At 53.1% G+C, this 26967-nt stretch overlaps 5 protein-coding genes across 5 annotated transcripts; 1 reads left to right on the top strand and 4 right to left on the bottom strand.

The window, feature by feature from the left end:
* Window positions 1–1460: 1460 nt before the first annotated feature.
* Window positions 1461–3221, top strand: BBK36DRAFT_1128649 (family 27 glycoside hydrolase; the record flags this gene model as incomplete). Its single annotated transcript, XM_024891643.1, has 5 exons — window positions 1461–1553; window positions 1629–1899; window positions 1971–2182; window positions 2251–2493; window positions 2550–3221. 5 exons carry the CDS (start codon window positions 1461–1463, stop codon window positions 3219–3221), a joined length of 1491 nt encoding a protein of 496 aa, XP_024745853.1.
* A 454-nt stretch (window positions 3222–3675) lies between these two features.
* On the bottom strand, window positions 3676–4143 carry BBK36DRAFT_1128628 (hypothetical protein; the record flags this gene model as incomplete). The annotated part of the gene is made up of 1 exon (XM_024891639.1): window positions 3676–4143. The coding sequence occupies one exon, from the start codon at window positions 4141–4143 to the stop codon at window positions 3676–3678; it is 468 nt and encodes a 155-aa protein (XP_024745854.1).
* An 851-nt stretch (window positions 4144–4994) lies between these two features.
* On the bottom strand, window positions 4995–6572 carry BBK36DRAFT_1162794 (FAD-binding domain-containing protein; the record flags this gene model as incomplete). The annotated part of the gene is made up of 3 exons (XM_024894476.1): window positions 4995–5128; window positions 5208–6372; window positions 6432–6572. 3 exons carry the CDS (start codon window positions 6570–6572, stop codon window positions 4995–4997), a joined length of 1440 nt encoding a protein of 479 aa, XP_024745855.1.
* Window positions 6573–8076: 1504 nt separating this feature from the next.
* BBK36DRAFT_1128927 (S-adenosyl-L-methionine-dependent methyltransferase) lies at window positions 8077–9985 on the bottom strand (the record flags this gene model as incomplete). Its single annotated transcript, XM_024891683.1, has 4 exons — window positions 8077–8295; window positions 8379–9130; window positions 9216–9702; window positions 9869–9985. The coding sequence occupies 4 exons, from the start codon at window positions 9983–9985 to the stop codon at window positions 8077–8079; spliced, it is 1575 nt and encodes a 524-aa protein (XP_024745856.1).
* Window positions 9986–24604: 14619 nt separating this feature from the next.
* BBK36DRAFT_1162797 (hypothetical protein) lies at window positions 24605–25096 on the bottom strand (the record flags this gene model as incomplete). The annotated part of the gene is made up of 1 exon (XM_024894477.1): window positions 24605–25096. One exon carries the CDS (start codon window positions 25094–25096, stop codon window positions 24605–24607), a length of 492 nt encoding a protein of 163 aa, XP_024745857.1.
* Window positions 25097–26967: the final 1871 nt, after the last annotated feature.

The following is a 26967-nucleotide window of genomic DNA, read 5'->3' on the forward strand; positions in this document are numbered from 1 at the left end:
CTATAGTGCATAGGATGCACATGTAGTATGATGGATGAAGAGAGGGGAAATATGGTCAATGGCTTCATATCATCCCGATTACTCTCTGAACTTCATCCCGTTGCTAGAAACTTATACGTATACTGTTCCTAAGCAACAGCCTCCACAGAACGAGCCAAAACACGATGCCCACAGTAGCTTGTATGTATATCAAACGATTAGCCAAGCCAACAAATCATCTTCCCATCGCCTTCCGGTTGCGGTAATGACACGGGTGCTCTGCATTGTGCATCAACGTTCTCGCATCTGCAACCCAACCCAACCAATCATTGTACTGCATACACTACCGAGAGCTAAGATCCTCCCAATGCATGACTTATGTAGGGTCGCCTCCGTTGAGGACCTCTCCCGTCCTGCAAAGGTACCCGAAATCTCCAACTTGCATCGCGCGGCGGATGGGTCGACGACCACTTCAAGTGAAAGGTGTTATACAGTAGTGTCGATTACACATAATGTAGCCCTGAGAAGGAAGACATCATCCAGATCTTGCTCTATGTGATCACTATTGGTTCCAAGTGAATAATACACTGTCTGAGGCGAGGCGTTACGTCTTCGCCCCTTCATCACTGTCTTCTAGCAGACTAAGAAGGGCATTGCGGCGAAGTAGCACTTGACCCCAATAGATTACAAATTGCCATTGTATCGCTTTCTCTGTTCTTCGTCGGTGATGAATATGTAAGATCATCAGACAGAACCTCTCCCTGTCGCTGCCAAATGGTTGCCCAGTACTAGCTAGACTAACACGCCCCAAAACAGTTCCCCTCACATCTCCACGGACTCAAGCCACCCCAACCTGCAACTGGGGTACAACCTCGCCAATGTTTGGTGGAATAGTAATCCTCCGTGTTTTGTTCCAAGCAAGCATCAAATCTCCATCCCTCCCGACCGGGTGCCACGTCCCTGGGTCCCGGCCCTGCATACATACTTCCCCAACGGAGCAGAAAAGCCCTGATAATTTTCCTCGGTCAGCTTTTCCGTGGCCTCGGGAACGATGGTTATCCGTGTGGAGCAGCGCCGACGTCCCCCGAACAATTCCCCAGACACAACCACGGCTGATCAGCCGCTAGCTTTGCTCGTGATCAATTCCCCGGCCTCGGACCCTGCTGCTTTGCTACTAATCACAGTATGGGGAAAAGCCCGGAAGCCGGTCAAAGGAAAGAGTCGAGATAATCCCAATTGAACCCCGCATCAGGAAAACGGGGTTCCGTCTTTGGACCTCAATAGCTGGGGGAAACGGTGGCTTGGCGGGGGTGGTTTGTCGGTTGAGGCTTTTGCCTTGAAAGAAGAGTTGGAGAGTCTCTGTATTTATATGGTTCAGCCAGTAGCTATATGGTATACTGTCTTCCGTATGACTTCTTGAACTCATCGTCCAACTGTTCTTCTTTCTTGTCGGGGCTTCAAACCCACCTTGCTGGTCCAAGATGTTAACCAAAAGTGCGCTGGCTGTCGCCGTCTCTGCGATTGTTGTCGAGGCCATCGACAATGGTCTTGCGAGAACCCCGCAGATGGGATGGGTAAGCTCTAGTCTTTCCTTGTCAAACAACAGAGAGTTGTCGAACGTTGATCAGAAAGTCACTGACTTGGCGTAGAACAACTGGAATTCTTTCGGCTGTGACGTCTCTGAGCACCTGCTGCTGGACCACGCTCAGCTCATCAACGAATATGGTCTCCAGGACTTGGGATACAACTACGTCGTGCTAGACGACTGCTGGTCCGATGGCCGTGACAGCAAGGGCAAGCTCATTGCCGACAAGAAGAAGTTCCCGCGGGGAATGGCTGCTGTGGCGGATGACTTGCATTCCCAAGGTTTCCTCTTTGGCATGTACTCCAGCGCTGGTGAACTGACTTGCGCACGATATGGTGAGTTGCTGCAACACCCCGTAGTAAAACGTCAAAACTGAATGAACTCGACCATTCCTGACCTGATACAGCTGGTTCGCTGGACCATGAAATGGACGATGCCCAGAGCTTTGCCGATTGGGGTGTTGATTATCTCAAGTACGATAACTGCTACCACATGGGCCGTTTCGGCACGCCCCTCATATCATTTGAGCGTTTCAACAAGATGGCCGAGGCTTTAAAGGCCACTGGCAAGAACATCTTCTACAGCCTTTGCAACTGGGGCGAGGATTACTCCTACAGTGTAAGTCGCAAAAATGACCATCAAGCCCTCCCTGTGACGTTTAGAGACTTACATGAGTTATCATACAGTGGGCTGCGTCCATCAGTAACTCATGGCGCGTCTTCGGTGACATCTACGATTCGTTTGCCCGTCCGGATGATCTATGCTCCTGCAACGATCCCGCCAACCCTGCTTGCATTGCCCCTGGCACTCATTGCTCGGTGCTGGCCATCATCAACCGAGTTGTGCCCTACATCGATCGTGGTCTCCCTGGTGGCTGGAACGATCTTGACATGCTCGAGGTTGGCCACGGCGGGATGACTGAAGAAGAGGTTGGTAACTGTTGAATCTTGACAGGGACTGCATGGAACTAACAGCTTTCAAACAGTACAGAGCTCACTTCACCATTTGGGCTGCCCTAAAGGCCCCTCTGCTCCTCGGCACCGACCTCCGCAAGTGGTCCGGCTCCGACCTCGCCATCGTCACCAACCCCGCCGTCATCGCCATCAACCAAGATCCCCGAGGCCGTGCCGTCCAGCGCATCCGACGCAACTTCAACGTCCCCAAGGACGAGTGGGGCGTTGGCGAGACTCACATCTGGAGCGGCCCCCTCGCAAACGGCGACCAGATCCTCGTCTTCCTGAACTTTGCCGACGAGGACCTCGACATGGGCGCCACCCTCGCGGAAATCTTCCTCACCAACGGCGTCGGCGGCACGGCGCCCCAGAACAAGCAGGACTGGGCTGTCCACGATCTCTGGGGCAAGACGGGTGCCGCCATGAGCAACGAGGATGCGCAGGCCGTTCTCGACGCCGACAGTGCTTCGGAGCGGAAGCAGAAGCTGCAGAAGCTGGGGTGGTACAACTCGACCGAGCTGTCCTACGCTGAGGGACTCAAGCGCGAGGACCCGAGGTTGTTTGGTGAGCGTGTTGGTGTTATCAAGTCTGGCGGCCGCTTTGACGTTCGTGTGCCCAGACATGCTGGCAAGGCCTTCCGTCTCCGTAGCCTGAGTGGCGAGAAGATTAAGCAGAAGAGCCACCTGAAGAAGGATGAGCTGTAGGCCAGGACAACACTCGGTTGGATATCTGTGGCTGAAGTGAGACCCGGTTCATAGCAGGGACAAGCGAGCGTTATTCTGGTTTTGTTTTGACGGGTGGAAATCGGGAACGCATTAGAATATTGATGGAATATCGCATGTAATCAGCTGCGATCCATTCCACATATAGAGATTAAACAAACGATCACTTTTTGCGTGGAGAAGATATCACAACGGGAAGTCAGGCCAAAAGCTTCTGTTGTCTTTGGACGAACTATATGCGACCAACAAAGCATTATCAGAACTCAACGTACCCAGCAACAATGATAAGTCGAGACCAAGTTAACTATTCTTTCTACATTGCGCAACTATACCATACAGATACATATGTAGTTGGTGACAGGCAACGCTTTCCGTCCTTCAACGTATTCCATGTGTCTCATAACGAAGTCATTACAATCATCACTTCTCCAAACCCTCAAGGGCAAGGATCCCCACCAAGCACAACCCAATCAATCGCAACCTCCCCATCCGCATCCACCGTATGATCCGTCGGCGAAAGCATATCAAACACCGCCGGCGACAAGTCCAGCGCAAACTCCCCCAGCGTCCCCGTAGCGTTAGCATCGTCGATAATCGCAATGACGGCAGCCGTCTGCTCTCTTGAAGAGATGAGAATCTGCCGGCCGCAGTAGTTCTTGTAGTTGGGCACGTCGGTGGAAATGGCCACGACAATGGCCGTGGGGTCGTACTTGTGCCCGCAGGCCGTGATCTGGTTCGGGTCGGTGCCCTTGTCGTACCATGTTGCGAGCTGGTTTTCGTGGTCGTTGCAGAGGGCGCGCTTCTCGAGGGCGTTGATGGATGGGTTGGAGGTTGTTCTGGTGGGAGTCGGCTTTGCCAGGGCGAGGGATGCCAGGGCGGCGAGGAGAGAGTGTTGGAAGATCATGTTTGTCTGAGTCGGTTGAACAGAACGCTTTCAGTGAGAGATGAAACTGACTCGAGATACAGAACTCCAAAAGCCATTGGGAGTTTCTGGCCAGCCTTATATACCCCATGATTCGGAGAAAAACATCACGGTTTGTCTATTATATTGCTATATGAGGCCTGATGCCCCCTGCAGCCGATGATCCGAAATCCGGCAGAACAGTAATTTACTGTCTATTCTTAGTAGAAGTTGAAGTCTTGGTACCTTCCTAAACGGGTTCAGAGACAGCTTCAAGAAAGGGCTGTCTCCCAATTCTCTTGTCTATTCTTAGTCGATGTAGACCAATCATGACTGATAGATGAGCTGTTCTCGCCGGATACTTGTAAGCCAGCATGCAGGAGTCGTGGGGTCTTCCAAGGCTACATACAGTACGAGTACACCAAGGCACTAAATGATGACATGCCTCCCCTTTGGCCTCCACCTCGATCCATATATGCAAGAAGGCCATCTGAAGCGGGAAGAGATCTTCATGCTAAAGAGGCTCTCGTATCAATTTATATAGTAACAATTGACTTTCATTCCCCCATCATACCATTGTTTTGTCATAAAGGGGGTAATCCCATGATCACGGCCACAAGATGCAAGCGGGCGCTGTGAAAGTGTAAGACGAAGAATTTCCTTGATTTGCTGTTTTACATAGAAGCCATAGAAGCTCTTCTTGTTCCGTCATACCGGGAGCTATGACATATGACCCCCGAGTCTTGATGAAGGGTAGCAAACCAGCCTTGTGTACAGCCTCATCCCTCAGCCGCTTGATCCAGACAGTCTACGGGCTACAGCAAGCTCCGCACAACGCGCCTCACACCGGATAGTCAGTTCCTCGCCGTCACCAGCGGCGCAATCGGACTCGTCTTGTAAAACACACACCCCGGATCGTACTTTTGCTTCAAAACCGCCAACCGTCGCTGATTCACACCAAACGGCTTATCACCCATAAGATCACCAGCTAACACACCAAAATCATCAGTTTTTCATCCCATCCGACTTCTTACAGAAAGCAAGGGGGCGAGCAACAACAAACTTACGTTCAAGATAATTGGCATATTCCAACGCAGTCTTGGTCGTCTCGGGCGAGTACTCCTTGCTGTTGATAATCTTCTGCCGACACTTGGCCTGGATCATCCGGCCCCAATCTCTGTTCTCCTCATCCATCTTATCATTCGTCCACTCCAAGCCAACGACTCCCGCTCTGTAGGGCCCCCGGTTGGCAAACGCCATGGCCTCGATGGGAATGCTGTTGAGCTTCTCCAAGTTGTAAAACTCCATGCCCACAAAGGTGTGCGCCAGATCGGAGTTATCCCCAGTGACCTTGACATAGTCGTTGAAAAGCTCCTGAATAAACGCCGGCTCGACGTTGTTCGTAAGAGTAACCGCCTTGATCGACTTCCGACGCCCATGCGTCGCCATGGCATTCAACAACCCATTGACGTGGTTATACGGCATCATCTTGGCCATGTTCGCAACCGGCCCCAGATCAAACAAAAGCTTGAAGTACTCCTCCGCCGCAGCCTGATCTCCGTTATAAAACACATTCGTCACAACCACGGGAGCAGGCGCCGTCGGCGGCCTCGCAAAGACCAGAATGGCAGCCCCCTTCGCATCCCCAGACTCCATCAGTTTATTGAGCGTCTCGACGATGGCAAGCAGCTTGTCCGCCGTGAAGACGACGCTCCCCGCATACACCTCGTTCGTCTGGTCGTGCCCCTGGAACGTAAACTCCACCACGACCCCAAAGTTGTGTCCCGCGCCGCGGATCGCCCAGAACAGATCCGCATTCTCCTTCTCCGACACGGACAGCAGGCGCCCGTCGGCAATCACCACCTTGGCGGCGACGATGTTGTCGACCACGCAGCCGTACATGCCGGCCAGCCACCCGAAGCCGCCGCCGAGCGACAGGCCGCCGATGCCCGTGTGGTTCACCGTCCCGCCGACCGTCGCCAGGCCCTTTTCGATGGCCGCGTTGTCCACGTCCGCCCACATGGCGCCGCCCTGGGCGATGATGTGCTTCGACGCCGTGTCGATCCGAACGTCGCGCATGCTGGACAGGTCGAGGGAGAGCCCGCCTTCTGTCGAGGACGTTCCGCCGGTGGAGTGGCCGCCGCCTCGCACGGCGAGATCGATGTGCCTGTCGGCGGCGAACTTGACGAGCTTGGCTACTTCTTCGTATTGAACTGGGACGGCGACGACGCCCTATGATGGATGAGTCTCCGTCAATTGTGTTACTGGAGTTCACTCAATGGGCCACTTACAGCCTGTTTGACTGCGTTGTCAGCCCATCTGGCAATCAACTTGTCATATTCCTCGCCATCCGCGCGAGTAAACAAACGAGTCGACGAGTCCACCAGAGAAGCAAGCTCCTTGATTTGTTCTGCCGTGATAGCTTTTCTCATCTTCGAATATGTATAGCTGAGTATCAGGCTTTAATGTTCTTAGTTAAACAAACGTCCGATCGTGAGACTGACAAACCTCAGCGTACAGAGTAACACAACCACTCACCATGCCGCAGCTTATATATATATATATATATATCAAACATAACTCACAGCAATAACGATAATAATAATAGCAACAAACATGCTTTTCCAAACAAGCCACCAGTCTTACTCCCATCTGAAGCTCCAGCTCCTCATACGCTGTCAACTAGCCATAGATCTTACGTCACGTAAGCACACCGTATAAAAGCTCTCTACCACCTCGACTTCCATCTTCACCACATCTCAGCAGCTCGCAGAGTTCTCGGCTGGTGGCGCTCTGGGGACAAGCCATAACAATGGCACAGGTCGGGGAACCGGGGCTGTGGTCAGACCGGGCTGACAAGGCTCGAGCGGAGGAATAGATCTCGGTATACACATTTGCGTATGCGAGCATGTGGTTGCTCAATTGTCACCAATGGGAGCTCAAGAGTAAGACCGATCGAGTAGCTCATCACTAGATGGAGATAGTATATCCTTCGTTGCCAACGCTAGCTCCGGCTCGCCGGCTGCGGGGAGTCGCACATATCTTGCTTGGCTATCACGGCACGAAACCGTGCACTGCAGAATCCCAAAAGCAAAAAGTCCGAGCCTCTTAAAACGTTAATTGGAGACGGATTGAATATCCCAGGTTCGTTAGCATTGTCCTAGTGTCGTATATCAGACACCTCCGTGCTGCTGAGCTCATCTTGCGTATCCTTCTTTGCCCCTATCTGGCAATATGATAGGGTGCATTTTTCATACAGAGTTCGTAGGAAACTTAATTGAAAGGCTTGTTAACGCGTTAGGGTTATGGTGAAGCGTTATGCGTCCTTACCAATCTCAACTACCAGAGGGCGTTATGGGCTCCTTCGTGTAAAATTAAGCTTTGAGACAATCATTTCTCCATGCGAACTGGTATCATTGAGTAGCCGTGTAAGGCAATACCTAAGCTGCTACCTCATCGAGGAGGTGGAACAACACTTGCAGAGAGAACGAGCAAACCAAATCACAGAGCCTGAGAACAGCTTCTATTTGCTATCAACGCGTCATCTAGCCCAGACTCGGCGTCAGTGATTTCCCATCAAGGGTCTCACTGTAGATGCTGGCGAATCAATCCCCGTCCTGAGACGGGAGTCGCAACCTTTTGATACCCTATTACCCTACCATCCCTAGACTCATATCCGTTTGTCTCATAACCATTCAGACATTATAGGTAAAGTCGTGACCGTCATGATAACTACCCGTGCCAACTGAAGTAATCCATACAGCAGCAGACTTTTTTTTTTTTCATCCTAACCCGTGTTTACCTTGACACGACATGAAAAGGGCTTCAAGGCACCTTATAGTATTGCCTTTGACGAACTTCAATGCGTCTGTCCAAGAGATAGCAAGCAATTGAAGATTCAGTCCATACAGAGACAAATCGCCGGCACCTTCCCGCTTACGAGAGGAAGGCGGTGGAAGAAGCGACGTTGTTCTTGGCGGCCCAAGACTTGATGTCAGCCTCGGAGTTGTCATAAGCTCCAGACAGACCAAACTGGCTGGGGATGCCCTCGACACGGTGAGTGGAGTTGAGGTTCTTCACCATCACAATCTGGAAGCAAGTAGCAGTGCCCTGTCGGGCAGCGATAGTGGAGTAGGCCAGGAAGTACTCCCAGATCTAGAATCCACAAATGTCAGTACATGCAATCAAAAGCCCAAGCATCCGATAGCTCAGAGGATCGGAAGGAAAGAAAAGCTTACCTTGAACCATCGCTTGCCGTACTTGGCCTCAACCTTCTCACGGTTGCCCATCCAGTTGCGGTACCACTTCCAGAGAGTAGATGAGTAGTGGACGCCAATGGTGTCAACGCCCTTGATCTCAAAGCCAGCGCCCTCCAGCTTGTCAACGACCCAGCCAAGAGGAGTCGAAGCATCGGCACCAGGGAAGACATATTTGTTCATGAAGAGACCCCAGATCAGATCTTCGTACTGCCAAGCCTTTCGCAGACCAGCGATCTGGAGGAAGAAGATACCATCATCGTCGAGCATGTTGTAGACCTGGGTGATGAAAGACGAGAAGTGACGGACACCGACGTGCTCAGCCATCTCCAGACAGGTGATCTTGTTGTAGCGGCCCTCGGGAACGGGAATGTCACGGTAGTCCATGCAGAGGATCTTGCTCTGCTCCTCGGGAATGCCAACCTTGCGCATGGCGCTGTTGCCCCAGGCAGTCTGGTTGCGACCAAGAGTGATGCCGGTGACCTTGGCGCCGTAGTTCTCACTGGCGAAGCGAGCGAGGGTGCCCCAGCCGCAGCCAATATCCAGCATGCGCTCGTCCTTCTTGAGCTCAATCTTCTCGCAGACAATGGTCAACTTGTTGTCCTGGAGCTGCTCCAGGGTCTCCTCGGTGTTGATGTCAGAGATGATACCAGAGGTGTAGATCATGCGAGGGCCGAGGAACCAGCCGTAGAAGTCATCGCCGCGGTCATAGTGGTCTCGGACCTGCTCCTCATCTGCGTAGGGAGAATGACGTCAGCAGATGGATTCTTGTGGTGTTTTAAGGAACTGACAAGATGCATATCAATTGGGAAAACTCACCCTGAGAACGAGTGTGCATAATAAGCTCGGGAATCATGCCGGTCAAGAAGTACTTGATGAGGCTGACGGTGAAACGGAAGCTGGCCCAGTCGTGACGGTACTCCATAACCTCGAGGCAGTCGCCCTTGAACTCGACGTCACCGTCAAAGTACATCTCGTGGAAGGTCTCCATGGGGATCTTGTTGGTGCCACGGTACTTGAGACGGTCGGCCTCCTTCTTGAAATCGAGGTAGTACTCAACGGGACGGCCAGGCAGCTTGGCCTTGTCCGTCTTGCGGGGAGAGATGGCAGAGATGGTGAGCCACCATCCTGCCAAGAGGGGCAGATCAGCGATGAGGGCGAAGAAGATGAAGGTCTTGATGCCGCCGCCAACCTTCCAGGTCAGCCAGAGAGGAACACCGCCCAAGATGGAGAGCAGGATCTTGTTGTTGAACGAGTCGGAGCCCGGCCCATCAGCGGGGAGAGGGGCATTCTTGATGGCAGGATACTAGAGGCGAGCAAACAAATCAGCTCGCTGTTGCTTGCTCCATGGCTCGCAAGTAGAGGCAGTCTGCAGTCTGCCGAGACGCAGCTGGTCATGCAGCATACAGGATGCCCAATTGCCCACTGGAGCCTCAGAAACACCAGCTCTCTGCTGGGTGCGTCCAACATACCTTGGTGGTGCGGACGCCGCAGTCCTCCTCCTTCTCAAAGGTCGGCGGGGTGGGCTTGGGAGTCTCGATGAACTCGAACTCGCTCTCGCTGCCCGTGACGCTCGTGGGCTTGGACATCTTGACGGTACTGCCAACGGTCAATTGGCGGTAGAGATCAAGAAATCGAGGGATGTTGGTGACAGAAGTTGCAATAAAAGGCAGCACGGCTGGGGGAGCAAATATCTGGCCAGATTCTCTGTGGCCGCGGGCGGTGGAGCAGGCGGTGGGCCAGCGGTTTCGTTTCGCTTTGGTCTGGTTGTGCGCCCGCCTTCGCGCAGCTTCAAGTCAAGCAAGGGGCTGGACTGGATCTGCTGGTGATGCGCGTTCTGTCCAATGTCGAGCTGCGCTTCCGAGGCATCGAGTGCTGGATCCGGCTTGGAGCTGAGCTGGCTCTTGCTAGCAGAGGGGCGGTGAGGGGCAGAAAAGGCTGGCCGACGCGTCCGGTACGGCGGGGGGTTGCCGGAGTACCTGCCCCAGAAAGCCGATGATTAGCCAGGCAACGCAATTGCATACATAGCATTATCGCTATAGGGCTCACGCTGCGTACACGCAGCCCAGCAGCAGGTACTGCCATGACAATTGATGGACAATAGAACCGGCTCCAGCGCGGGACGAGCCCCTCAATAGCGATTCAGTCGCTGCAACAATGAGAATCTGCTGGGCGTCTTACCCACTCCGAATACCATCGTGGCTTGAGCAGGGACTCTTTTCCCATCAGCCTCCCGCCTCAATTGCGCATTATGCCCTCTCTGGCAGATGCTCGAGCCTCAATTGCACCATCATTTATTATTCTGACCGAACAATTGATGAAAGAATCCCGAGACACGCGAACCAACCAGCGGAGCCCCATATTGAATCCTCCGTAATCTCTTATCTGGCCCCAAGTCAACTGGCCCCATCAAGTTAGCTTATCTTATCACGCCGCATCAGCACTGATAAGCTCAACTTCCCAAACCGTCTCCTCACTCTCACCTCTTCTATTGTCTTCCCCTCTGTCAGGCATCGCGAAACAAATTTCTATCCTATGATGACACTCTGAAACACGGGCCCTGGCTGTCATTCTCCTTACCAACAGCATTCTCATGGCCGTTTACAACGTGCTAAGTCGCAATCGCTGACTTGGTGCACGGATCCAAGCTTCGTGTAAGTAAGGTAGGTAGCTAGATACATCTCTCGTAAGTCAAAACGGACATGCACTTGCCGCTCCAATGCTACCTACCTACCTACCAAGTGAACCTGGTAGAGAATCCTCACTGATACCTCTTCTAGGCACTTCAAGTTCCATTGCTCAACTCTCTTTCCATCATATCACCAGCGTCATACTGCTCCCTGTGGCCGCGGACCTCCCAACAACCGACGCATTAGCCGGCCAAGAGTCAAACCTACCAACTTCCCCATTGATACCTTACCAGCATGCCGGCAATCCATAGTGAAGAAACGCACGGCTATGGCGTCAGCTCCAAAGCACCACGAGCAAGGCACAGACTCCTTCGGCCCAGGGAAACGGATCACGAGGCACTCCTACCTTGTCTCCCACTCAGCACCCAGATGCGTGTAAGCCTGTTGTCGAAGAATGCCAGGGCACATCGGCGAATTAACCTGCTTATCTCGAACTGAGGAGAGGAGAAATACGATGAGCAGTGCCTCTTCTTTCAATGCAGAGGGCCATTCCCGCCGTCTACTGGAGGAAATCCTCGCCGGTCAGGCCCCAGGGCCGGCTGCCGTCAACGTGGTCCGGCTGACGTCTGAAAGCCGGGCTGAACCCCAGTCCACAACCCGGCAGGGTAGCAGTGGGAAGCACCTGCTTGCATCTAGGCACCCGCCTATGGAATCAGGCAAGGTTCTGAGCTCGGACGGGGTCTTGTGATGCTCGTGACGGAGAGGCACGCCCCAACGTGACCAGAGGCCTCCTCTACCTTGGCGATAACCCGCCGTGTACAAGGTTGATGTTCAACCGTCAATTACGGACTAACCGAACAGAGTTCACTGTCCCGAAGCCGTCTACGTGAATTTCTTGTTTTGTACTTCGCAAACAAAATACTTTATGGGCAACATTACACCTCAATGCGTAACAGCAACTCTCAATATGGCTCAATCACTTCACCAGGCGATCGTATACGACTCCGAATACCTCGTATTAGGGCCATCGTCCTCGGCTCCACTTATACGATTGTCATGCACCCCCGTCAAGGTCCCGTCCTCGTCCCCGGATTCCGGATAGGCAGTGAGGCTCCCAGTCCCAGCAAATCTGACAAGCGGCCGATCCTGCTCCGCTCTTGGCCATGCACCCCGTTACATCGCAGAGATGTTGCGCCTCTCGGCACGTGTTGTCATCGCAGTAGGACTACCTACTCGTCATACCCGGTGACAAGCAATGGGGAGGGGTACTCGCTTCGGCTCCCAGGAGCGATGGCTCGGACCGCTCCAGGAAGGTGGCATCACGTCAAGGTGAGACTCTCCTATCATGCTATCTTACCAAGTTCCTCTCCCGAGACCGGGAATTGTTACTGCCACATCGTCATGAGACCATAAAGGGCATATATTACGCCAATTCTTCCAAGTCAACCCGGGCTGTGTCTTGCATAAAGAGCTGAAGAAGCAAGATGGCTCCTCATCGAGTAAGATATCCGGCACCTATCCCCATGCTCGCTCGTGAAAACAGCAATTGATTCGACAATGCAAAGAATATTCTCCATTATTTGTCATGATTCGCTTTTTATATCGTAGCAGAGCCGGCTTCAAGTACCGAAATGCGGCAAGACATACGAATATGCCATCTTAGTACTCCGTAGACAAGTCCCAAACAGCTATTACAGCATGTCTCACATGATACTCTCTCTCCCCAGTCAAGCTGAAACCCAGAACAAGGATCACAAACAACTCCATCTTGCCTCCCAATTGGTCCTCTGCAACTTACTGCTTCTGTCCAAAAAGGCTCTGCTGATTCCATCTTATCAAGAACCCTGCTCCCCTCCCACAAGTAATATGTGTTGACCTTACACAACAAGTAACATGTGTTGACCTTACACAGTTACGACAAACCATAATCGTAAACCCCGAAAAGCCCCCCTCTTTCAACCCCAAACCTCCGATACCGAAAGAAACAACTGACCCAACTACAAAGTATTACTGAAAAGGGCATGTATAAGACGTCAGCAATCATGTAAGCAAAAGAGAACAGAAAAGAAGCATCAGCGAACAAGTGGGATGACCCCCATGTCCCCCCCCATGCCACGGTCCCGGTTCCATTCATCATTGGTCCTTTTCCGTAGTTTTGTGGTTAAACGGGCGCGGCAAGACTATTTCCTGTGCCTTATTTCCTTGTTTCCCTTGTCCTTTTTCTTCATCTGAAGAGACTACGGCGTCATCATGTAATATGGGAATAACTACGCCAAGAGAGAAATGAAACCAAATGCAGAAAATAATATATCAGCACAGCCTTGGGTGCTCAAGGTCATGGTACATGAACGGAATGACAGTATACAGTTTAGGTAAGGCAGACTGTATCACAACCTATTAAGGTACTTACCGGGTAACTACCAAGTAGACCCCCAGGGCAGTACCTCCTAGTGATTTGGCAGACATCTCGACAGATTCAGATAAAGATGTGGAGTTAGTCAAGGGTACAACAAAAAGCATGCCTACCTGTTTGTTCAATCGCCGTCCTGCCGGGATCTCCTCCCTCTCTATCCGCCGGGCCTTGCACCGTTAGGGCGGGCATAAATCAGCGAATAAGCATCAGCCCGGGACGCGGGAGATTTCCTTAGGCGATTACCAAGGCCTCCTCCTGGCCATGGGGAGACGGCACGATACGACCCGGGCCAGGGCTCTTATTTTGGGAAATACTGGGTTCACGGTTTGCCTGGCTTATTGATATCTTGTCAACGCTAGGTTGGGCTTCGACTTGCTGCAAGCAAGGGTTTGGTGCTCGGTTGCTGCTCGTGTAAGTCTGCCAAGATGATCTGAGACCTGGTAATGGCAAGGCCTGCGAGGATGTAGAAGAGCTCTATCCCGTTAGGGCAAAAGGCGGCGCCTCCAGAAGAAAGCCACATGATCGATGACCCTTCATCTGTATAGGCAGTAGCCCAGCAGGAACACATCTTCAGGCTCGTGTAAACGGCAATAGCTTATTGGTGCCTTATTGGTGCCGGTATGTCTCCGTTCGCCGGAGCATACGTGCGCTATTGGGCAAGTCAAAGTATCTTTGGACGAACTGCAGACTCGTCCACAACTCTCCAAGAGCCTCAAAAGGCTCTCAGCATCTTCCATCTCAACTGCTAGCGCTGCGTCGGACAAGGGGGGGCGGGCGGCTCATCGTTGGAAAAGCCACCCATGACCCAGCTCGACGGTTCGGCTCGGGGAGGGGTGCAGCTAGTAAGACGGCCCACGGACCAAGGAACGTGGAAAATGGGACACGGGCCATGGAAATATAGGTCAGTCGGGACCTTGGAGCCAAAGGGCGATTCGCTTGTGTGACTCTGAAGGTGGTGGTGGCGTATCTGGGCTGCATGATATGCATGTCAGATTGTCGATGGCCTAGTGGTGATGCGACCAGGCCTGGTGATGGGACTCGAACTGCTGCGGCTCCCCTCCGCAGGAACACCATTGCTGTTTGATCACCAGATATCCCGTGCATCGCCATCACCCTCCACAAAGCTTACTGTGTGTTATATTTAACAGCATGCAGGTTAGGCGTTTTGCCGGTGCCGCATGCATACCGCATTCGCCTGACGTCTCGGCAGTTGGCAAATGCATATTGCACAGCTTGTCCGGCTTATTCGTCCGTGTAAGCGACTCGCCCACGGACCGTCTATAGCAGACCAATCCGGGTTCATGGTTGATTCAGCCCTCGTCTTACCTTTGACTATCACTTGGTCTATTAGTGCCACTTACGTCGGCTGTGACTTTGTCATATATGATCTGTAGGAAAGGGTTCGTTTTGCGCTTGTGTCACCGTTGCAATTCGGCATGACGATGGAAAACCGGTGAGGGATCAGGGTGTGCCGGAGGATTGATCGTGGCGCCAGAGTTCGATCTCCCAAAGTTGGATCTCGTCGGCTCAACAGCATTTAGTCGACTTCTCAGGCACCGATAGATATAAGCCAAGGCACCGATACGCGAAGGATGAATTCTATCTGCCACATATCTCTGGGACACGGGCATCTTCCTGGTGGCGAGAAGGCACAGCCTGGCCGGGCTATGAAAGCAGGGTATCAATCTGGTATTCAACCCGGCATTGTTGAATATTAGACCAGAATGACATGTCAACTTCACCTGAGTCGTGTCTGAAAACCTTGAGGCCGCGGAACGCTGGAAGCTTGAGCCGGGAAGCTACAAGTGTGGAAGTACCTAGCAAATTCCATGTTCCATGTTCATGATAGGCCTGGCTCTGTCAAGAAGATATTGTGGGAGGCATAGATGCCGCGCGGAACACGCCAGCCAATGACACGGAGTCGGGCCCAACGCCGCGGATACCCTGGCCTGAAGGAAGGGACACAGTAGAGCCATACATGGGTCGTAGGTATGGTGCCACGCCTGCGGAGACACGGCTCGAGAACGAGACTCGGCTGGCGCCGGGCGCAAGACTCAATTCCCTGTCAAGATGAGAGGCAAATAGACGGGGTCAAGCACGAGCCTATCAGGTGCTGAGATGCGAGAAAACAATCAGACGAGCCTGGCATAACGGGCGCGCTGCCACTTTGAATCTTGTCTCGGCTCTCGTCCCCGCCCAGGGCTGCCGACAACAACAGTACTCTTGGGACAGTTCATTGGTCTCCGTAAGCCTGTACATAGCCTCTTGTTCTCCAATAGTTCATGGAAGCCAGCCAGCCGGGAGAAATCACTTGCCGTGGTTCGGGACGGATTCCAGATCATCTACCCGAGGGGGTGGTGAACCAAACGTCGACCGAGTTGGCGTGCTATTGGTCAATCAAATGACAACAGTAATGGCAGAGCGTGCAGTTTAATGGAGCGAGCTGAAGTATACGCTCTTTCCATCGATAAACGCCTAGGACATGATTCACGGTTCCGTTTTTGCCTTCAAGCCTTGTCGTGAGACCACGCTGCTGGTATTTCCGTCCAGTGAAAGCAGTTCGAAGTCGCATTTGCGAGTAATATCAGACGACGCCGAACGTAAGCCATGAATATTAAGTGCTCTCTTGAGCTGCAAGATGACGCGGCGGTTTGGCGATGATGATATCTTGGTGAGCAAATCCCCCCTTTTCAAGCTCAACACCGAAGACCCGGATACTCTTTTTGTGATCAATTGCGTAATGAGCGGCTATATTTCGTGCTAGTTTCGAGAAACCCTGCCTAACATGAAGAGCACTTTCCATGGCCAGTAGCAAGACAGTTCAGGGGCCTATCATGAAAAATGAGCATGTGTCTGCTCAAGCAAGAAAGTTTCACACCAAAGACAAAGGCTATCGTAAAACCCCTATAGTGCTCTGCTGATGAGCACGATGACGGGCCAAGACGTGTATAGGCATATCATAGGGGTGGCTTTGGCGACAGGGAACGGCGGTAGAAAGGCAGTAGCTGCGCACTTCTGTCCGTAGATATTGCGCCACGTAGTCAAATTGAGCGTGGCGATCATCGCCACGGCCGTTGTATAGACTCAAACACTGCATGCATTCTAGGCAACCGCATGAATGTGATTGCAAGGCTCCCAGGCTTTGCAGCATCACAAGACCCCTGTAGCCATTGACATGGCGGATGCGCGGAGTAAGAGCGAGAGCAGTCGAAGAGGAGGAGTGGGAGTAGCACACCTCATCTGTCCACACCGAAGCGGCAGTTCGGGTGTCGGAGATCTGTACTTGTGGCGGCGGCAACGACATGGTGGGCGTACAGGTACAATTTCGCTGTGAGACTGAGGGGCCTTGGGCGAGGGCTTGGCGATGCTGCAGGTAATAATACCGTACCATACCAAGGCCAGCGGTACGGACTCATCCGGGATGGAAATGCGAGGCAAGACTGCGAAAGAAAATTCGCGCCTGATTGTGACGTCGTCGCTTACTGGGCCTGGGGTCTCATCACTGTAATTGAGCCCAAAAGCGTATGCATACTCGTGAGGCTGGCGTACGCCTCTGTCTGCAGCAAGATGTGCCGGGAATATTGGATGGCCCCAGTCATCGTCCGCCGGGTAGCCTTGAGTCATTGCTCAGCTATGCAGCGGAAGGTGCCGTTGTTACTGGATATCGAAGTTGTTGCCTCTCACCTAACGCGAGGCCGAAGTTCTCGTGTACTTGGCGTACAGCAGGAGGACTTGCATGGAGGGGTGACGGGCGCGAGCTTTAGAAGCATGACAGAATCCCGCCTTGGCCGGGGAGCTCTGTTGATTGGCACATGGGTAGCATGCGACCCCTCTGATCCTCGGCCTGCATCTTCCTTGCAGGCATAAAGCCTTCCGTCTGGCTTCCATGGCATCTGCGAGGGTCGCCTGCAGTGGACCTGAGCCCTGAACCCGTGATGAGTAGGCGTCGATTGCACTGCTCGCCTTACATGCCTCAATCTGTCTACTCGGGCACCGACAAGACGGCAATGACCGTAGGGTCGAGGTAGCGTGTCCGGCCATTGCCAAGTCCGGGAACGATCAGACGGGGGCGCAGGGATTGCAGCAGCTGTCAACGCGCGCACAGTGGTGCTAGAGAAGCAGAGTCGTGCTTGATCCAGGAGTGGCACACGAGCTGGATGGCCACGGGCCTGCGTTCAAATTGCCGCTCCGTATGTCGCAGTCGAGGGCGCAAAGCGATGTTCGCCTGTTCCCGACAGTCTGGCCCAGCCACCCGCATGCTCTAGTACCGACTCGTCGTAGTTTGGTGAGACAAGCCTCTCTTTCTTGCCGGACTGTGGCGGCAGCTTGAGGCTTAAGGCATAAGCACGGAGGATCGGGCGAGGCGCGAGTCTGATAAGTCGGATATCGTCGTGATGCGAGGGCGCGTGAGCCTCGTCGGAAGGAAGGATCTTGAGGCTCCAAATGCTCGCAGGAAGAGGCATGTCAGATGCAAGCGAGCGAAAAGACGGAGAAGATGGATCGGGCAGTACATGAAGCTGTTGGGGAAGAAGAGAGATTCTTTGGGGTTTTGTTTACCTGCCTAAGGTGTCAAGATGAGCGTTGGGTTTGGGAGGAAGGAGACGGTTGCGGTCCTTCCCATCGCTGGCGACTGCCAAGGAAAGTAGTAGTTGTCTTGTTTTTGCTTAGCCAGGCAGGCGCCTGTTAGATCTGTAAATGCACTATTACTATTTTTGCATCGAAAATTTCTCTCGTCACAGCTCCCCAGCTTGAAGCCTCACTTCCATCTTCGTGGCTATTCTTCGTGGCTGCTGTCATCATTGTTCCTCCTTACATGCCTTAGTCAAGTGATGCTGGGCTCAGCGGCCGCTGGGAAGCACGTCCAGCAGCTGTGTCGTCATCAGAGGCTGCCCTTATTGCCGAACCGCCGAGTCTGTCTGCTCGTCTTCTGCTTGAAGCTCTGTTTTCTGACTTCTGACTCCCGACTTCACCTTTTGCGTCTTTTTCCAGCCTCTCGCCTCGTTTTCGCCACAGTCCATCCCCATCGTCGGCAGCCTCAACCCGCGGCTTCTAGAAGGCGTCGAACCCAGAACGTGGGTGTGAGACATGCAGTGTGCGATTCGGATCCGCTATGGGTTGGGGGTCAACGTTTTGCGGAGGGGTATCGCTGAGTGCCGAGGACTCGCTGGGCTGCCCGAAACCCGCTCAAGGCCTGAAAACCCCGGGCCCTGAAGGCCGTATCGGACCCGGACGCGACAATCGACAGTCGCCAGGCTTGGACAAGCGCAGCGAGGGATGAGCTGAGGCGAGGGCCTGCTCCATTGTGCCTCTCTCTGGATGGGGAACAAGGAAGAGCAGAAGGCTTCCGTCGGCCACAGACCACGGAGAGAGAGCCTATCGCAGGCGTGAACCCCGTGCCGCACGTTCAACCCAGCCCGGACCGAATTCGCATCACATCGATACCACGCTAGCTGATGTCGAATTACCTGATACACGGACCGCGACCTCAATGGGAGTCAGCATCAAGAGAAGATGCTTCGTATGCCCGCGAGATACAAATACAAAAGATAATGCGCAATGGTCCCAGATGCGCCAGTTTCCGGCCGCTCCTTACGATCCGCAAGTTGCGGCGACTTTGAAATATTGCCGGCGTCCTCGGGGACCGTCGACGAAGTACCTGGAAAGAGGCCTGTACCACGCTCTACAAAACCTCACCTCACCGAGCGCCTGCTGTGCTCGGTAGGGGGGTTCCCTCAGCGTCAGGCTCGTCAATGGCCTTCCTCGGCGCTTTCCCTTCCCCCCAATTGTTCGGCCGGCATTCGGTAAGGTCGCCTCGTCGCATGGATGGAAGGGCTGGGATGCGATGGGATAGGATGGAATTGGATGGGCAAATGGGATGGATGGATGGATGGCCTTTGAATCGGCGACACCATCGCTACCGGGCTGTCCAGAGGCATTGAGTGCCCACGCGGTATCCCCGCCTATCCATTGGCCAGGCCCGTGAACCCAAGTGCTTTTTAGCTACCACCAGGCGAGCGACGGCCAGTACCGCGGCATTCCGCCGCCTCGCTCTAGTAGGCCTTCCGGTAGAGACTTATCCCTTCTGGACCTATCTGTGGTAATCCCGGCCCCGTCCAGGTCGGCTGGTGTGGTGAGGCGACTGGCTCGCAGGCGCCGTCACTGGCTGGCTCGGAACCGCGATGGTGGCTATGAAATCTCAGGATTCAGCATTTATGACAGGCCGCTCTCATGAACGTGACCGAATTTGCAACCAATCTCTTCCAAGCCCTGACCGCAGCGCCTCTCCGCCAGCTCCGTCTTGGTGCTGAGGCAGTGGACGTGTGAATGCTGCAGCTGCCGGGACGTGACACTCGCTCTGGCATGCCTCTGAAAGGCGGACAACTGGGTGGAGGGTGTGTCTCTGGATTGAGCGGCAGGCACCGGATGGACCTACGAAAGGAGGGGACCGAGAGGTGGGAGGGGGTGGCCAAATCCCCTTTGGTCATATCACGGGAGGCAGCGGACGTACGTGCAAGGCGCTTGGCACGTCTCGATATACGTATTTGGCAGCAGCGTTGACGAGCTGAGCACCCTCATCAAGAGACGTGCAGCCAACCCCGTCCCTAATCCGGAACAATCATCCTACCCCAGCATATCGCCCAGAGAGCCGGAACCACGCATCCTTCGGCCATCATGGTTCCTATTTTCGCACCCAACCGAGCCTCCCAAGGCCAGCCGGTACGTCAGGGAGGCGTGGGGACAAGATGGAAGGCCAGAGTCAAGGAGGGGGTGTGCTGAAGGCTCTCACGCACACATGCCTCCCCGTTTCCGTCTTTCTCTCTCTCTCTCCCTCCCTCTCTCTCTCTCGGCCTCTTGTCTTTGTTTGCCTTTTCCTTTCAGGCGCTCATCGGCTCTTACCCGCTGCGTCGATTCCTTCTCACTTCTCTCACACCCAGCACACTGACCGCATGCCCACACGTCACGATACGCATACCAGGGGCCCGGTTGTCTGTCCACTGTCATGCCGAGGCGAACGTGGATCGTCCTTCAACCGTTTATGACTTTGTCTTTCTCCGTTCTTTCATGTCTGCCTGCACACTCCTCTCACCTTCTCCCACTCCCGGGCCCAGCCTCACTGCAGTCACTTGCTCCTGGTCCTGTCTCCTCAGCCCTACTTTTGCATCTCGAGGGTGGAGCATGAAAAGTCGACCCAGTTTACCCGTGTAAGAACTACTACTAGCATACGTAGTAGACAGCCTTGCTGTACGTCGTTCACATACTAGTAAGCGCCGCAGCAGGGTGTTCATGTGGCCTACACGTTTCCATCTGCCAGATACCCTGTCCTCATTTGCCTTTAATAAAGGCCACTGGATGTTCTTTCACTCCTCTCCCAAACTTTAATAAGGCCAGTCATATCCCACACTTTGTTCGTCACAATCGACAATACATCCCCCATTACATATCCCTCTAGCCCATTGGGTCCCCTTTCCCTTCTTTTTCGCCTTTCCCCCCCACAAAACAAAGCCACCTAAGGAGCTTTTCAGACAAGTCGGCCACCATCGTTTGACCCATCAAGTCAGTCTCCTCTGCAACGCGGAAGTTACCGCCTTTTTGAGCTAAAAGAGGTCGGGTTAGCGAGGCGTCTAGAGTTTGAACGGGCCGTGATACACATCACATCCTATCCCGTTTCTATCAACATGAGAAGCTTCTCAGACGGAGACCTACACCAAGCCATGCCACCAATGTCACCTTTGCCGTCATCACGCGGACCAATAGAAGACGAGGTTGACATATACTTTGGGACTCTGCCCCCTGGCATGATATCCTTCTCCAATAAGAAGTGCGCTCACGCCGTGACGCACGACTGCCCGTTTCTAGTCGATTCCAACTCCACGCTCTGCACCGCGTGCGCCTACGCGGTGGCTCACGGCCAGCCATGTCCTTGACAACTGCCGTGCTGGAGCAGGTCCTCCCATTGGGATGACTTTCTATGGAGACGGAGGGGAAAGAGCTCAATTTCGGGGATACACGTCTTTACCACGACGCCCACGCATACACGACATACGTACCCAGCGAAGAGGTGCGGCCGGATGGGGCCCCTCGCGGCCATGACGTGAAGGAGCAATCGAAGGGCAGTCTGGTCCATCACCAACATTTAAATCACTGCCGAGCCAGGCGCCGGAGGCGCAAGTCCGGCAGTGCTGGAATCGGTCCATGTTGAGCCCCCTTATGCCAAGGCCCTCCTTCTCAAACACGCATGTGGGCACCTTGGGGGGGCTGTCAAAGGAACGCACAGCAAACGAGAGTGGAAAATGTCCGTCAACATGTGGGAGCCGGCCGGGGGTCCTAGGATTCTTCTTTGTCATTGTTCGTCCCACTCTCCTCTGTCGAGTTCATTTCTGTTCTTCTGGCATTTCCTTGTCTCTATCTTTCACCAATTTCCTTCTTCTTTCATTTTCTCTTAATTGGGAGTTTATATACACGGATCACTTGAGCGTGCAGCGAGCGAGCTTTTTGAAGCGGTCATTCTAGACTTGCGTGCGCCTTGCAAAGGGCACATATATAGTGGATAGTGGAGGAGATGACATTTGAGAGATTGGATTGGATTGTGGAGGGGCAACGGAAGCATACAATACATGTTACGGGGCACGATAAAGGGTTATTATAACATACACGTTACGAGCTGCATGCGGGGACCTGGAGATGACAGGCCCCCCTTTTTATTTCCATTTCTATTCTCATTCTTCTTTTACTTTCTCTTGGTTCCGTTCCGCGTTGAGTCTTGCTTCCTGACTTTTTTTTCTTCCTGTGTGTGGTTGTTGATCACGAGGCCACGATGGCGGTTGGGAGTGTGTCATTCCCATCCGTATTACCATACGCGTACTTCTTTGTTGGTGCAGGGGAGAGTTGGTCAAAGGAACAGCGAACTCTTTGGAACTTTTTTTCTTCTGACTTTCTCTTTTACAAAGGCATATGTTGGGTTACAGGATTATTTGCCCAAGCGTTCACAGTACATGATAGAAATCCAGGCTCCAGTTATTGTCAAGAATGGGGATATTCCACCAGCTTAATCTTAACACGCGGGGCTCCTCCTTTGACTCCATTCTCCATTCTCCATATTACTCACAGTTCGTAGTACTACAACGTCCCCTCTCCCCCCTGTCCATCATATGCGGTCACTTTTTATCCCACTCCGAAGCTCCAGGTTTCAAGATGCACCTCCTGATCACAGTTCTTACAATCACTTGCAGGAAAGGACCTTCCGGGGTGCTCTTTTTTGTCAGGATGACGCCATCTTCGGGCGTGTGTAAAGTCCCAACATGCCACATTCCGTCAATGGTTCCTTTACCTTATCCACTGCTATTCACCCGCCTTTGTCAGTGATTTTCATCCCACTTGAGATTTGTGTTATCGGCCAACATGCTTTAGATAGAGGATACTACTACTACTACATGTTGTTGTTGCACTGAACCAGAACCACTTTTTCCATCTCCTAAAGTGGAAGAGTACAGAAAGCATGTTCTATCGGGCCGCATCGTTGAAAAGAAGAGCCAACGAGGATTCACAAAACGTCGTACTGGTACAAGCAGTGGGAAGAGCAAACGGCGCCGTGTACGTGAGGAATAGGATTGTGTGACCCTTGTCTCCCTTTAGCTTTGTCATTTAGTGAAGCATCCAATCATCAGCCGTAACACGACTGTCTTACAGGCAACTTCAAGTCCTTTCGGGACCGAAAAAGAGCCGTAACTTGTACGCACATGCGGATTCAGCAGTCTACAGCTCTTCCTTCCCATCCACACCTGTTGGCTTTTAGGACTGTCCTTGTCTCCTACATTGTAACTGTCTGTTGGATCCTTTTTTCGGGAATACATATAAGTAATATCTTTATCCTATCATTTATTTCTTTTTTTTTTCTCTTCCGGTGGGTTTTGGATCCTTTGAAGCGTGGATTTCCTGGTTCGGCGAATTATCTTTTCTGGGGACTTTGTTGGGTATGTACCTTAGGATGAGGAAAGGCGTGTTCGTCTGTTTGCGCATGTGAGGTGAAAGGTAAGGTAGTGAGAAAGAAAAGGATTCCGTCGGATTTGCCTGCTTACACGTGCAAGGCAGGACCACGAACAGCGGGCAGACGGGAATGGGAAACGGGCAACGGATAAGCCCTTGTTTACTAGTTTCGACTTTATTTCTTAAACAACCACCCTTTCAGACATCCGTTTCCCCCTTTTCGTCTTGATGAAGATCATCAGACTTATTTACGTAGGCTTATGTATGTCAGTAGTAAGTTTCTTCTCACCCAGCTTCGCAAACGGACAACATGGTGGAAAGCAAACGATAACTATGTGATATCACTTCCTACGAATAGATGCATGCAGATTTTCCACGTGTCGGTGCATAGAACAGCAGAACTGTATATATCCCCTGCACTTTGGTACTGATTACAAGAACGCTGTCTTCGTTCTTTGAGCCTTTTCCTTTGACGCATATTCCCGGAGGTGTTGGTTTGATTGCCCTTGGCGTGTGGCATTTAATCTATTGGTATGCCATTTACGCACTGCTACATATCTAGACAATCCTTTTATGGCGGCCAGTTGTGAGAATTGCAGCTTACCGTGGCATTGGAAGAACAGAAGCATGGCCGTCAATCATCCTACATGGCATATTGATCCAATTCCGCAACACCGCCTCGATCCACGTGGTGGGTTTAAGCACGTCGAGTGTAGAGTGTACAACAGTCACATGTAGCCAATGACAGGAGAGCGAATGATCGTGACAAGGCGTCTTGATTAAATGCAAAGGTATCTAAAAAGCTTTTTGGTTCATGTCTCATGCCAAACAAGTGCCCAATCATGGCCTATCCAAAAAGCGTTCGCCGCAGCCTGGGCACCGAAAAGCCCAATACCGCATCCATGCGCCCGTCCGGTGTGTCGACGATATGTCCCGGCCGACAAGCACCGGCCCGCTCAGTCCAGAGCGTAGAAGTGAATCCGTTGCAGAATGATAAAGTAACCCGGGTATCGACCCAAAAACTCATGTGTCATCTATTCACATCGTAATCCACCGTTTAAAAATGTCCCCAAGCGTCCTTCCCCGTAGAAAAATGTTGTTTTGAAAAGAAGGAAAGAAGAAAAGTTGAAAAGGGGCTGCTTAGGGCTTTTGGCGCCAAGCAGGTGAGAAAAGTTTCGCGCTTAGAAAGCAATGGCGAAGACGGCGGCAACGGCGACGGCGAGGACACCAGACTGAGCCATCTGCTTGGCAGCACCGCTGGTGGGGATGGTAGGGGGAGCAGTGCCAGAGGGGCCAGAGGGACCGGAGGGGACGTTGCCAGCAGGGCCGGTAGGCTGAGCACCAGTGCCAGAGGGAATCTGGACAATGGTGGTGGGAACGCCGGTGCCAATGGGGTTGGTGCCGACAGCAGTGGCAGAGGTCGAGTTGGAGACGGTCCAGATGGGGGAGTAGGTGGTAGGGGCAGCAGAGGAGGTCTCGACAGCAGAGGTGGTGATCTCAACGGGCGCGGAGGTCGAGGAGCTGGCGGCCGGGGTGCGGTACGGGCAGTTGGTGACCGTCTCGGGGCACTGGGTGATGGTGTAGGTCATGGTGGTCGTGGCCGTCAGAGTAGAGGTGCTCTGAGCAGCGGCAACGGCAGCGCCGGCAGCAACGAGAAGAGTAGAGAACTGCATTTTGATTGTTTGGCTGTGTTGAGATCGGAGTCGTAGACTTGAGATTCGATTCGTGCTGGTGAATGAGAGCAGTGGGCAAGTGAGCGCCGGGCTTGTTATTTGTAGAGAGAGTGAGTTGCTTTTTGGCAGTGTCGTCGAGACTAAAGATTGAAAGAGTGTGGTGAGTGTTGAAAGAGAGGAAGAGAAGAACTGAGAGAGCGCGAGGGGCCCGTTTCCCTTTTGTCTTGAGAGCATCTGCAGGCCCGGGAAATCTCTGACAGTTCCACCAGGGCGCCGCCACGTAGGAGGGCGCTGGAGCCGGTCAGCCTGGCCTGGCATGGCGCAGACCATCGAGCGGCTTGTGGCCCTGGCTTCATGAGCTGGCGTCCAGGCACCATTTGTGATTGGATGCCACCACGCAACAAAGACCCGGCGGTGGATCGGGGGCCGGCATCTGACTGGCCATGTCGCGGTACCTTGCATAAATGGTCTCCCGGAAGCGCATCCTAGCAGCCTGGATCCATTGACCCTCCTTTCCGCTGAGCTATTCTTGCATCCGGGAGCCGGGATTGGCCATGTGCCGCCGTTGAGATGCTTCGTCGGGAGAACTGGGCAGAAATGCAACCTCAGCAGCCGGTGTTCATTGGGCAGAGAGGACATGTCGAGGAGAAAACTTTTTCATCTTGTCGCCATCCTACTCGAGGCTTTTCTTTTCTCCCATCCACGGCCTTGAATTGGGCCACAGTGTGAATGGCTGCATCTGCCGTCACACATGATAATGCCTCACCCACTCTTCACGTCGAGGCGTTTGCTGCAGTATTACCGCACGCACATACACAGCAGCAGTTGGCCCCAGGTCGGTAGCCGTGGCCGGGCATGCTGTGCGCGTTTCAAGCGCACGCCGTCAGCCAGGCCAGGCCAGTTCTGAGCAGTTCAGGGCGAAGAGCTCATTTCGTCTCCTAACAGTCTTTGATATTAGCTTTCCGTCGACCCCTGGTTCAGGACCACTGCGGGCGCTTCAAACCCAAACACCGGCCAGCGCCAGACAAACAGCAAAAGCGGCCAGGGCGAGATTGTGTGTCTCCAAGTTGTTTCTCCTCTTCCGATATCCCCCCACAGGCAATTTGGAAACAAGTTCTTCCCCGCCGAGCGAGATCGAGGACGATACCGTGCCGTGAGACGCTCGATGCAGGGCTGTTGATACTGTGTTGGACGACGAGCAGCAGCTTCTCTGCCCTGCCGTTGGCTGAATCACGGGCTGTCTGTCGAGGCTGTCGCCAGGGCAGAGCACTTTGGGCCTACCAACAGCCAGCGTGCATCCAGACGCCACATTGAGAATTTTTCCTTTCTTTTGCTCCTCCTTGTTGGTGGAGATGCAGCAGAGGCGATTGCTGAACCGAGCGTTTGAGTGGCGACGCGATAATTCTCGCGTGCTCCATTTGGGTCTAACCTGCGGGAGATAATCGCCGAAAGCCCGCCTGCTTAGTCACGATCAATTGAGCTGATATGGTGCCTCAGGCACACTTTATTCATTGCCGTCCCTTATGTATGTGCCAACTAACAAGGGCGTCTCATGTGTTTGTAGGATCATGTTGTCTTACACAACAGACAACACCAATCAGATTAGATGTAGACACACAACAAACAGACTGGTGCTGTCCGTCTGCGTCGAATCTGCTTGTCTAAATCTCTATCAACGTCCCAATTTCGGCCCAGCCGGTACTTCGTATGTACCTAGTATGGCCCTTCCCTGCTGCCGGCCCTGTCCCGTTGGTCCCTCGTGCCTGGTACATGCAATGTAGATTCGTTCTCCTGGTGCTCTTTCACCCGTCACTTCACCAATAGCATCTCACTCCTTTCTAGATGTAGTGACCATTACCCGTAGACTCAAC

This window comes from Trichoderma citrinoviride, assembly GCF_003025115.1.
Source record: "Trichoderma citrinoviride strain TUCIM 6016 unplaced genomic scaffold BBK36scaffold_16, whole genome shotgun sequence".
In the NCBI taxonomy this organism is placed as follows: Eukaryota; Fungi; Ascomycota; class Sordariomycetes; order Hypocreales; family Hypocreaceae; genus Trichoderma; species Trichoderma citrinoviride.